At 33.9% G+C, this 13515-nt stretch overlaps 2 protein-coding genes across 2 annotated transcripts; one reads left to right on the top strand and one right to left on the bottom strand.

Annotated features, from left to right (window-relative positions):
• Positions 1–109: 109 nt before the first annotated feature.
• On the top strand, positions 110–7340 carry LOC107020532 (aspartic proteinase-like protein 2). The gene is made up of 10 exons (XM_015220938.2): positions 110–658; positions 2398–2527; positions 2670–2911; positions 3088–3312; positions 4435–4573; positions 4702–4775; positions 5257–5347; positions 5858–5933; positions 6395–6466; positions 6853–7340. The coding sequence occupies exons 1-10, from the start codon at positions 429–431 to the stop codon at positions 7005–7007; spliced, it is 1434 nt and encodes a 477-aa protein (XP_015076424.1). The 5' UTR covers positions 110–428; the 3' UTR covers positions 7008–7340.
• A 293-nt stretch (positions 7341–7633) lies between these two features.
• LOC107020597 (probable protein phosphatase 2C 33) lies at positions 7634–11796 on the bottom strand. The gene is made up of 5 exons (XM_015221028.2): positions 10334–11796; positions 9400–9786; positions 9194–9311; positions 8508–8731; positions 7634–8422 (listed from the first exon to the last, which is right to left on the bottom strand). Exons 1-5 carry the CDS (start codon positions 10577–10579, stop codon positions 7985–7987), a joined length of 1413 nt encoding a protein of 470 aa, XP_015076514.1. The 5' UTR covers positions 10580–11796; the 3' UTR covers positions 7634–7984.
• Between the last annotated feature and the right edge of the window lie 1719 nt (positions 11797–13515).

The raw sequence follows: 13515 nt of genomic DNA, 5'->3' as shown, positions 1-13515 counted from the left end.
TATTAATTAATCGTGAATCAAAATTTAATCGAACTGTTAAAAAAAAATTAGGACCGACCAGTGACATTTTTCTCAGAAAAAGCTGCTTTTTTTTTCCCTGCATTCTCGGCCAAAAAGATAGTACCTTTTCTTCTTCTTCTTCTGTTCACCAAAATTATGAACAATAATCCACTTGTCTTTTTCTCCATTGAAGAAAAAAAATTATATTACTCGTATAATTCCATATTCTTGTTACAATTTTTTCAAGAGTAATATAAGGAAAAAGAAAAAAAATTGAAAAAAGTCCTTCCTTTTTCTCTTCCTTCTCAAATTTCAAAAAAAAAAAAAATATCTGTACGTATAACAAGAATGTATATACGTACAGAAAATGCAATTTGAGAGGTGGGGTTGTGTTTATATTGCATAATTTGAAGGAAATTTGGAAGAAAATGGGTGATTTGAGAAATGGGTGTTTGATTTTGTTGTTGATTTTGATGGGTTATGGTGTAGATGTGAAAGGGGAAAATTTGGTTTTTAATGTGAAGCATAAATATGGTGGGAGGAATGGTAATGGGTCGATTTTGAATGATCTTAAAGCTCATGATAATCGACGCCATAGCAGAATGCTTACTGTTATTGATTTCAAATTGGGTGGAAATGGATTGCCTACTGATGCTGCGTTAGTTCCCTTTCTCTGTTTATTTTCGTGTTTTTTTGGGTTCGAGTTGTGGAAATAGGCTCTTGCAGAAATGTAGGTTAATAGACCCTTGTGTTTGGGCTCTTCCTCATAGTTTGTATATAGCGGGAGCTTAGTGTATCGGGCTGTCAATTTCATCTCATATTTAGGCCAGCTGGGAGCTAGGATTTTTAGTTTATGGGTTATGGATTGATATATAGATTATTTGTGCATGTTAAATGAATTTTTAAGATGAATACAAGATTTTGAGCCTAAATTTCTTGGTTTTCTGCTAAACTTGTAACCATAAAGCTAGCTCCGGCCTTGTGTTGTCAAAGGCGCGTTTAGCCCTGAAGGAGGCTAAAAATGTTTTGAGTGCTTTGCTTAGTTTAATGTGTGTTTTAGTGTCGTTGTCAGGTTCTATAGCATGTTTTTCCTTGAGAGGTGAGGCATTAAACTATTGATATTTCAGCTTATCGTTAAAAAAATTGAATTTTTGTGTTCATATTTGGCGTTCATGCTTATAATTATTAGTCTTGGACTAGACATATGTATTTATATTTATTTTCTCCCTTTGCGCCTTGTTTCATTAAGTATCATGTTTTATTTGTGCTCTTTTGCTTTTGAGAACACTATTACTGCCCTTATTTGCTACATCCATCTTTGCTGCAAAGATATCTGGTAACTTTGTCGATTGTGGCTTGGGCAGATGGGAAGAAATGACTAGTGTTTTCCTTCTGCCTCTGTTAGGATTTTAACTCGATACTATTCAACATTTATCGTGTCTGCACTTTGTCTCTGTAGGCAAAGTTATTGCCTTTGCATGGTTTTATTCATAATTAGTGCTCTCTATCTCCCTCCTAATTTATCATGTCGCAAGTTTTGATAGTGTATGGGAAGTCATTTCCTTTTAAACCCAATCACATTTACTCGAGTGAAGAGAACACTCGAATTGATTAGCTACACGAAAACATTTTCTTGCTTGGGATTGAGGAATAGATATTGTTGTTGTGTGGAAAGTTATTTCCTTTACAGGTTTTTGATAATTCTTACTATCTCTCGGTGTTTGTTCTAATTTATATGACACTCTTCCAATTTGATCCATGTTTATTATTTCATATACTACAAATTTCAAATTCTGGTTTGATGTTTTCTCTATCAAATTATCTTATTTGCATTATCTAAAGGGTTGAAACAGTTAAAGGTTTGATTGTTGATAATTTGAATGATGATATTGGTTGGTTCTTGTATTTATTCTTCTAAAAGAGGAGGACAAGGTGTAGATGTTTTAAGAAAGCATGAAGCTTTGCTTCTCAACGTTATGACTAACTGATATCATGGCTTCTTTGCTTAGCTTAGTACTTGGGCTTTTTAACCACATTAACTTTTAAAGTTCGTAGTTTATTATGAAGCCCCCCTCACAACTTCTCCACCAAAGAAAAAATAAAAGTACGCGCCCAAGTAGTGACCTAGTGGTCAATGAAGTGAGTTAAGAACCAAGTTTTAGGTTCAAATCCCAGCAAAGACAAAAACACTAGGTATTTCTTCCCATATGTCTTAACCTTGTCTACCATTACCTGTCACCTGTCGATGTTGGGAGGTGGCAGGCATTGGTTATCAAAAAAAAAGTGTTGCTTACGTGCAGGGCATAACTTCAGATTGTGGCAGTGGAGATATTATGAATGCTCATACTATCATGTGCCATTATGGTTATGCATTTTCCTTGTATGTAAATGATGCAGGCTCTATTACACTAAGATATCTATTGGAAATCCTTCAAGGGATTTTCATGTCCAGGTTGATACTGGAAGTGACATTTTATGGGTGAACTGTGCCAGCTGTGAGGGATGTCCTACAAAAAGCGACCTTGGGGTATGATTCTTCTTCCAATACATGTGTCACTTGTCTTTCTTTGTGCATAAAATGGATGTTGGTTCTATTATTTGTAGTTAGTCGCTTGATATTCTCGACCTCTTTTCCCAATTATATTCTCATCTTAGTCGTTACCTTACAGATAGACTTGATGAAATATGACCCGAAAGCCTCTGCAACTGGGAAATCTGTTTCTTGTGACGAAGAATTTTGCATGCTCAATACTCCCTACTCGGATTGCAGGACTGGAATGCCATGTGATTTTCAGGTTAGTTATGGAGATGGTAGCTCAACAGCTGGATTCTTTGTGAAGGATGATATGCAGTTTGAGCAAGTTTCAGGAGACCTACAAACAACGTTGATGAACGGGTCAATATCATTTGGGTAAGTTTTTAATCCTTGTGATTAAAATATAAAACTAAATATGCCTATTATTGTTGAGAGTCTATCAGAAGCAACCTCTCTATCTCTACGAGGTACGGGTAAGGTTTGCATACACTCGGCATGTAATTTATCTCTTGATGACATGTAGTAGTTTACATCATTTTTATCCAACATAGGTGCTCATCTAGACAATCTGGAGAGCTAGGTGCATCTAATCAAGCAGTTGATGGAATACTTGGTTTTGGACAAGCAAGTTCATCTGTAATTTCGCAGCTAGCTGCCAGTGGGAAGGTTAAGAAAATATTTGCACATTGCCTAAATGGAAAGAATGGAGGTGGCATATTCACCATTGGACCAGTAGTTAATCCAAAAGTAAATACAACACCATTAGTCCCAGATGCGTAAGTATTTTTAGTTTTACCCCTTCTTTCCTTATTAAAAGGAATGATGGTAAATACTTTATTAAACAAAATGATGGTAAATATACAATGCTCAAACACTGTATGCCAAATGTTATGATAAAATCTGTTTGAACCAATATTTGCATCTCTGTGCCTCCAAATGAAATTGTATGTCTTAATTCAACTTCCACATTTATTAAGAATAGATCTGAAAATTGATATGCTTAATAATTTTTGTAGAACATGTAGGGTGATATATTAATTTGATAGAATGAAATAAAGAAAAATATATAGAGTTATTACAAGTGAAATGGCTTCCATGTAATTTTTCTTTTCAGGAAGCAAAACTGAGACGGACTAATAAGAAAAGATAGATATTTTACTAGGGATGAATAAAGTACAGTAGTTAGCTACGACCAAATCGAAAGCTTTAGCGAAACTCCTCTTTCGGATCTATCATCACCAAAGCCGAAACTGCCATGAACATCATCATAGCCTATCGAAGTGGTCCCTATGTGGTATAAGTACGCGTGCTACTGCATGACATTGTACATTTGTATATTCTCTTATCGTTCGCACATCTGCTTGTTCAATTCTCATTCTATTTATGTGCTTGATCTAGCAATGAATTTAAGAAGTTTTTGTGCACTCAAGTAATGTATTCCCCTCTCCCTCTTTTTGCGACAAATGAGGGAAAAGAAGGGTGATATATGATTCCACTGTAACTACAGCCTGATGGAGACATTGTTAGAGCTGGCACTGCACCTTGGTAGTGAAAAATCAAGTTAGAGCCCTTAAGACACTCACCATATTGAAACGAGGAGATAAATATTGACCTTTTGATTTATAAAGTAGTTCAATGCAGATTGTCGAGTACTATCACTGGATACATTACTACTCGATTTGCAAAAAATCTACCATGTAGATTTAAGGAGTTTAAAACTCTCTCGACTCACTCGCTGATGGTGCATATATTTACTTAGTCAGTTTCAAGTCTGAATTATAGAAATTGTGACTTCTGTTGTATTTTGTTTATTTATTTTTGTGCTTTGATTACATGATTTTAACCTCTCCATTTGTCCACTATTCTGAACTCAGTTAAAATATATGTCTCCTCTTTAGGCCACATTATAGTGTTATTATGAAAGGAATTGAGGTTGATGGTCATGTTCTAGATATTCCCACAACTATGGCAATAGTTGACAGTGGAACAACCTTAGCTTATCTTCCACACAAGGTCTACAGTACTCTCATGGACAAGGTAAGTACAGACATTAATTTCAGAAATAATGTAATTGGCTTATTTGTTAGAGAGCTTTACACCACATGTATGCGTGGATATATTTTTAACCTTTCTGCTTGATTTTTTCCTTCTCACTGTTGGCATAGCTGATTGAACGGCACCCACAGTTGAATATTCGTCTTGTTGAGCAGAGTTTCCACTGCTTTGACTACACTGGGAAGTAAGATTCTTTCTGGCCACTCGTGTGAGTTTCATATTTTTTTCTGTCAAAGGTTTGGTATGTCAGATCTTCTCCTTTTCGCTATTGAGTATGTACACTGATACAGTAAGGAAGACTATACGCTAAAACTGTGTATACTACTAATGTTTGTTAACTTATTTTCTATTTTGGTCACTCCAAATATATTTGCAAATTTATGCTTTTTGGAGAGAGCTCTCCGTATCTTTTTTTTTTTTTTTGGGATGGAGGAATATTTTATTTTTGGAGTGAATGGGAGGGAATAAGGGGAAGAGTATGGTTGGATTTATTGGATTTGGTATATTTATACGAGGATTGTTAATAAGGAAAGAATACTGCTGAAAACATGAATGTTCTCTTAGTGTAGTTCTATAAGAGACTAAATAGGACAAGTCAGATAAAATGCCTACCATAACTTATAAACTCAATTGTCTTTAACTTTCCTCTACCTCCGCTGGTGCAGAATTGATGATGGGTTCCCAGTTGTAAACTTTCGGTTTGCAGATTCGCTTCCTTTGACAGTTTATCCCCACGATTATCTTTTCCAAATCGAAGTAAGTACTCCAAATATGCTGAAGTTCTTTAGCTCTTTTCTAATTCAATCAGATGGAGTTTATTATTTTTCCCAAGAAGACTTTCTTTTTCAATATTAAAAAAAAATATTTGGATTTGTTTCTTGTTACAATAGCAGTTCTTAGGTTCTCGAGCCATTGTCAACCTAGCAATCATTATTTTAGGCCTTCAGATTTGTCTCGTAGAATCTCTCGTCAGCATTATGATAGCCTTCTATGTTACCATGTTAGATTCCAGCCTGATACTTTCTTGAAATTTATCTTTGACATGTATAGCTAGTATGAACGCGTATGTTCTATTCTACCTTTTTGTTGGTTTATACGTCTGCATGTATATTTATATTGCTCCATACCAGAGGATAGGGCCAAAAAGTTTTGTGAAGTGTGTTGTGTGGGTGCAGAAAAAGCGAAATGCAACAGGATGGACGATATAACTTGCAATTCCGTTACCTCACGGAAATCTTATCTCAGTTTCTGGATAAAATTTTGCAGGAGAATAGGTGGTGTATTGGTTGGCAAGACAGCAAAATGCAGACAAAGGATGGAAATGAAATAACTCTGTTGGGAGGTATTATTTGACACCTTCTCTTTCTGTTAAGAGAAATGCATCTAAACTGAAGTAAATCCTTATAATTTTCATCGAAGCATGTTCGTGAAAATTAAGCTCGTCTTGTCCTTGCTTGAGACATATTTCATATCAATCTTACCTCAGCAAGCATGAACTGGATAAGACATTTGAGGAATATGAATGAATGTAGGATAATATATATCTGGTTGCTGGTCAAGCTTGTAATGCTTAGAGATAAGTGATAAAAAAAAATTGATAACCAGGGTGTCCCGGCCAGCTAGCACCTCGACTAAGTTCATGGGATACCGGCCACGTCCCACCAGCGAAAAGTACCATATACTTCTGTCCACCAAGACTAGGATATATTGGAAGAAATCACCTACAACATAGTTTGTTTCAACGTTTTGATATACTGTAACATAATTCTGTCAAAAAAGTAACATTTTGATATTTTGTTGCAGATCTCGTGTTATCAAACAAGCTAGTTGTTTATGATATTGAAAATCAGGCAATTGGTTGGACGGAATATGACTGTGAGTATATATAGCTAATCAACTACGTTATTCTATAGTCTACACTCGACTCAAAAGAGAAGTTATCCAGAGTAGGGTTACAAGACGAAAAAAGTGACAGCAAAATATTAAGATACAAACTACAAATAAGTGAAGCAACAGATGGTAAAACACATTGAAGAATAAGAAACTAGGCGATTACTAGATACTACTACTTATTAGGAGAGGAATAATGCTTATTATTTTCCGAATTTAGGAACTCTAGAAGGAAGAACTATGCCTTTGAATATCTTTATAACTCAGCTATAAACTTTCTTCTACTTTCCCAGCTAACACAAGTCTGGAGAATTCAAAATGTTAACCCATCGTTTCTAAGTTTCTCCTCAAGTGTGTGTTGTTAATTTCAGGTTCTTCAACCATCAAACTCAAATATGAGGAAAGTTCTGGTAGCGCGTATACAGTGTCTTCTCACAATATTTCTTCAGCTCCTATGATGGATTCGACAAAGTTCTTCACGTCCTTCTTGATAACCATCTCCATCTTGTTCAATTTGTTCAAGTGACAACAGAAACAGCTGTACAGTGAGTAATTTTTGCACCATCAACATTCAGAAAATCGAAGGGGTTTTAGTCTTTTCGACCTTGGTTTCGTAGGAGCAAGTAAGAAAGATGGAGAAACAGAACCATTTGCTTAATTCGTTCTCAATTTCCACTGAGTTGATCATCTGAGGGTGATCCTGTTGTCAACAGATTCTCCTATTACGCCTGTAGTTTCTGAAGGATGAGAACCAACTATGTTAGCATCTACATCGAAAATTCATGTACTATATACATCCTGTAACAACAAACTTGCAAAATTGACTTGTTTATCATAATGAGATTCGTCGTTCCTGATCCTTCTCTGGCATATTATCATTAGAAGATTCTCTTATGTGCTTTAATATGTATAGAATCATTCATATAGCAGCTGGTCAAGTAATTTCTGTTGGAATGTCCCATAGATGACTTGACTATAGATGGCAAAAGTTATTAAGTTCGACTAAATCCGTATCTGAGCTTCGAGCTCAGCTCCTGAACAAGATCTGATATTTTTCTTTACTTTTTCTACAAGGTAATATCATGATTTTATAAAACGAAAATAAAGTTTGCTCGAAACGAAATTCGAATATTTTATCTACACAATTGAAAGTAAAGAAGAGAAAGAACTTTATAAACATATACTCATGCAAAATTTCTTACAAGAAAAAATTAACAGAACAAAAAGTAAATAGCTAGTACTGTTACATATACTATAGAGAAAGAACTATTACAGTAAAAAGAACTGATAATAAGAACTTAACAAGATAAAAATTAAGACAGAAATGAATCCACACCTGGACATAAAAACTTACTAACACCTAGACGCGACTGACCATGGTTAACTGCTTTAACGCGGTGAAAACATGTGGTAACCATGGTTAAAGTGAGGAAAGTCGATGTGCAAACACATGTCATGCATCCATTGGTTTGGTGTAAGCGCCTGGTGCAAGGCAAGTTCTTACTATTTCATCTTTGATTTTGATCCTCCAATAGCTACCACGTCAAGAGCACACGATTCTTTTTCCGTCTTAGGTAGCAACTCATCCTGTTCCCAGGCTTCCTCATTGCTGACTGCTGGAGCCTCTTCACCTTCTCGAAGAGTACAGGAACGATTCAATGCAGGTGGACTAAGGGCACCACCCATATTGTAGCTAACTTCACTCATTTCCGTTGAGATGAAAGACTTGTCGTTGTCTTCTGTACTAGAAGCAGTAGAGAAATTATTCAAGTTTGAATCGAGGAAGAGGCAGACAACAGCACAGTCATCGACTTTAGAAGTTGGGTATGTTATCTTCCAGGCTTGAACGGCTTCTTCAACAAGTGCTCGAGCTGCAGATGAACGGGATGAAGCCGAATCCACAATATTTACTACTTCATCGTTTGAAAGCACGTCCCAAATCTGTAACCAGTATCAAATTAATTCAACTAGCAACAAGATAGATAGTGAATCTAAGTAATGCCAAAGCAGGATTCAAGTATCATACCCCATCTGTCGCCAGAACAATGAATTCATCTTTCTCGGATAAACGCCTACAAGAAATTTCAGGTACTGAGATGACACCAAAATCCTTGAGGCAAAAATCTCCAAAAGCACGAGCCATGGCAAGTCCAGGAGAGTTGCTATTTGGCATCCACACTCTTGCAACATCTGGTTCATCTTGAAGAGAAAACACTCGCCCTTTACATTTGCGAATCCTCTCAAACTCAGCTGTAAATTTAGAAGAAGAGTTAACAAAACACTATAGTGAGGCAAGCATCAGTAGAAATCAGTAAACATCACTTATCAAAAAGGAAAATTTCTGCTTCCAAGAATACTGTTGTATAGATGATAGTTCCAAGTAATTGTACCACATTCCTTTTGTTTTACATGTTAACATTGTGATACACAATTACGTAACATAACTGTGATTGAAGTACATAATTAATCATAGACACAGGGGACGTATAACTGCCTATTCACTTCTCACGTCAAATAGAATTCGAAAAAACTTTTTTAACAGGGAGAGGTACAGAAAATTTTATGGAGAAAATTGATAAAGATTTCAGCAGAAGCTTAACTTAGAAAAATGGAGAAGTTTCAAAAAGATGGGGGGAAGCTTCCATCTGCTATTACTTTAAAGAAGAGAAAGCTGAATAATCGGCTTAGGTTTGTATATAGACATGTATGCACCTGGTAAATCGGGCTTAAGATCTACTGTCAATTGCACTGCAGTGAGAGAATCATCCTCGCCTCTCGTACCCAGCACAGCTCTAGAGTCTCCAACATTACCAATAACAAGATGCTCACCCTACCAAAAATCAAATAACAGAGTTCATCTACAGAGTAAAATGGCAGAAAACCTAGCCAGCTTCAACTTTATGAATATGTCAACGAACCTGTTTAACTAGCGTTACTGCTGTTGTTCCACTACAGAAGCAGTCGATATTGGTATAGCTTCTCAGTTCTCTATCCATAACCTTATACGCCTTCAGAAATGACTCCTTCAATGTCTGAAACACTTCTACGTGTTTTTCAGTCTCTTCAACATCAATTGAGAGCCTCGACTCCTCAGCAGAGATGAGGACAGCATCCTCAGGATATAGGCTACTCCCCGTGTTGAGACTGATCTCTCTTAGAACGTCTTCACTTTTTATATTAACTTCCCAGTGTGTGCTTAGCTTTAAGGGAAGTGCATCTCTGACTCGTTTTGCAACCATATGACCAAAAGGACCATGACCATCAAAAACACCACAGAAAACAGTATCTTCTCTGGAACCGAAATTCTGGAATTTAATATTTTTAGCAGATTAAGAACGCGGTTACATAAGGTTTAATGAGACTGAGACAGTATCACGAGAAAGTAATACAACTATATATATGGCCAATAACAACTACATATCACAAGATGAAAAAAATTAAAAAGCATATCAGTACAAAATGATGTCAATTCAAAGGTACATTTTCGTCCCCTCTAACTCTACCAAGCTTATAGAAAAGTAAACAGAGAACACATTTTAGGGCCTTTGAACAAGTTATCAAGAAAAAGAAGTTGTAAACATCATAATTACTCACAAAACTTAATAAGAAAGTATTACTCAATAAATCAGGTGATGTGACGTGTTCAAGAAATGTACAGGCTGAAGCAAAAAAACAATCATTAGGCACCAAAACTTGGATCTAAAAGATAACTACCACACAAACATTTTAACTCCTTGAGCTTTTTCCATTGCAGCCATGATCATATGCATTCTAGTGATCATGAATATTTGCAAGTCAATTACTAATCACCGCCGTTTCACAAAGACAACATGACAAGATTTGAAGACTAACCTCCCACACAATCATAGCATCTTGATTAGTCCCTTTCTTTCCCTGCTGACTGAAGAGTGAAGCCACCTCACTAGAACCATTCAAGAACATACGCCCGGGAATCCTATGCAGAAGCTCTTCCTTATGAAAGTCAAAGGAAGAATTCCGCGATCCCGACCTCTTCTTTGAGTTCTTCCTCTTCCTAATAGCAGATGCAGGAGAACCAGGATGAGGACTCCTGCTATCAGATGACAAGCAGGACCCCATCCCGAGGCCCCGGACTAAATTCTGTAAGCACTCCAGAACAACTAAATAATCAAACACCCTATTTCCCCTATTCAAATCTGTATTAATATCCTCCCTCAATCCAACAACTTCACAATCATCACACAATCAAAAAAAGGGGGAAATTCCAATAAACAGACTGCTAATGGAAATCCAATTCACTTCAACTACAAAAGCAGTCCGTATCTAATCTAATCCACCAAAAAGTTGTGAACTTTTCAGCAACCCTTGAACAATCATGCATACATAATTAGTTCCTGAAACAATCCTCTACATCACAACTTACAAGTATGAAAATAATATAACTGCAACTAACATATAGAACAGATCTATCAAAACTATTGTCCCCTTTCAATTTTTTTAATAGCAGTATCCCCAAAAGACACCTTTTTTATTCTGTCTCTCTCTCTCTCTTCCCACTATTAATCACCTTTCACTTACAAGAAAGGTTAACTCAGCTGATAAAGACACAATCTGATGATCTGACGTAGCTTTAAGGCCAAAAAAAAACACCCATCAGAGTTTGAACAATAAGAAGGTCAAATCAGTGACCAGACACCAGTATTTGTCAAAAATTTCCACAACCCACTTCAAATTCAGCTCAATTTAAACACCAGGACCAAAATGAGTTCCCATAAATTACAAAAATTCAACTCCAATCTACATCAAAAAAAACTTGATTTTTTGGTCAGATCAAACCTAATCAAGAGAAATATCAAAATGTTCAAAAACCCCACTTCCAATTAAGCTCAATTTAAACACAGGAACCAATCATCTCCCATAAACTACAAAACCCATTAAAAAAAAAACTCAATTTAGATCAAACCACAATCAAAAACCCACATCCAATTCAGCTTCAAGAAACAAAAAACCCACCAACAATTCACCTCAAAACAACCAAAAAAAACTTTCTTTTCCTGATCAGATCAAACCCAAATCAGGAAAAAAAATACCATCTATGTAAAACTCTGTAGAAATGAGCTGAAGTAGAATTTCCAGTACAGTTTTGTACTGTGTAAATGGATAAAATTATTTGATATGGATAAGAGAAAAAAGGGGAAATTGAATGGATTAGTTCAATTTCGAGGAGGAGAACAAAAATAGGAATCGAATCGAATAACAGAGTGACACACAACAGAGAGAAAGAAAAAATACACCAAAAATGGCGCCGATAAGACTCTGTTTTTCGGTTACTGTGATATATATATATATATATATATATATATATAATTTTATTATTTTTTGGATTCTGTGGTGCGAGTGGCGTGTTACTTGTGAAACTTTTTAATACTTACTTATAAGATTTGGATTATGTGGTGCGAGTGGCGTGTCACTTGTGAAACTTTTTAAGACTTAATTATAAGATTAATGTATGTGGACACTTATAAAACGTTTTGAGATGCACGTATATTTAAAGATTTTAGTTTTATAACGTTAATCGACTATATTTATAGTATTTATAAAATGTTATGAAACACATATATGTTTGAAGGTTTGAGTTTCATAATGTTATAGATTTACGATATTTGTATAATATTTTGTGACTTATATATATGTACAAGTTTAGTTTTATAAAGTTTATATTTGTTATATCTAAAAACTCATATATATTTAAAAAAAAATTCATTAGATTTATATGTCCGCAAAATCAACAAAAATATTTGAACCTAACTTATATTTAAAAGTTTAGTTTTATATAATCTACATGCACAATATTTATTAAACATTCCAAGACATATATATATTTAAAAGCTTAATTTCATAAGATTTATATATTTAACATCTATTAAATAGTAAAGTAAATGACATTTAATAACAATATTGATAAACCAATGATTGTTTTATCATTTGTCTTTATGTTAAACTACAGCTACACATAATCCAAAGTCTACAACATTCAAATTACTTGTTCTTATCTCATGATAAAACTATAAAAAGAAATTATTATTTTAAATTTGTATAATATAATCCTTAAAATTTCAACTATATATGTATTAATAATGTTTTATATTTATTTGTAAACTTTACATAGAGAAATTATAATTTATCCTGGGTTAGTATCCAAACATATAATAAAATATTTTTAATAATGTTTTCGTCTTAAAATTTGAATAAAAAATATTATTTGTATTTTAAAATGTTCATTGCATAGTTATTATATAAAATTTGTTATCTTTTATAATTATATATCCATCAAGGTTAGTTAAAACATATCGAAATTTATGACTTATTAACATTCACGCCTATAATTATGAAAATGATATTTATATTTTAAATAGTTAATTTATTTACGAAAAATTTATAAATTTCATCAATATTTTAATTAGATATATCTTATAAAAATAATTTAGTTATCGTATATTTAAGTGCTTAGTTAATTTTATTTTTCTTCTTCACCCTAGCATAACTCTAATTTAAGTGTTAACATTACTAATTAGAGGTGTTATTTTTTATCTCTTAAAAAATAAATATTAGGGAGAAGCACAACTTATATTATAATAATATAATTGTTAATTTTGTGTGGAGATTATTGATCATGACAGCATATATTTTCAATTAGAATATTTCTTTTTTAAAAAAAAAAAGTCAAACTTCTAATTAAAGTAAAAATGATTTTTGGAAGGCTTTTGCCAGCCTTACAAATCGATTATTATGCAATAATTATTTGATTTTGTCTTTGATAAAGACATATTATGTTGTGTTGTATATTATTTATATAAAACATTTTGTTATATGAGAAAAAAAAAGTAATATTTGGACAAACATCACTTAATTATATTGATTACTCAATCAATTTTATTGTAAAATAGATATAAATGAAACAACAAATATAATTATAAAATTTCAGAAGACTAAGTTTGAACACATTAAATTGATAGAACACAAAATATCTATGATTTATTTGATATTATTAGAGA

Source organism: Solanum pennellii, chromosome 5 (genome assembly GCF_001406875.1).
Source record: "Solanum pennellii chromosome 5, SPENNV200".
Taxonomy (NCBI): domain Eukaryota; kingdom Viridiplantae; phylum Streptophyta; class Magnoliopsida; order Solanales; family Solanaceae; genus Solanum; species Solanum pennellii.
The sequence above is the reverse complement of the archived record's forward strand: the minus strand, read 5'-3'. Positions and strand labels throughout refer to the sequence as shown.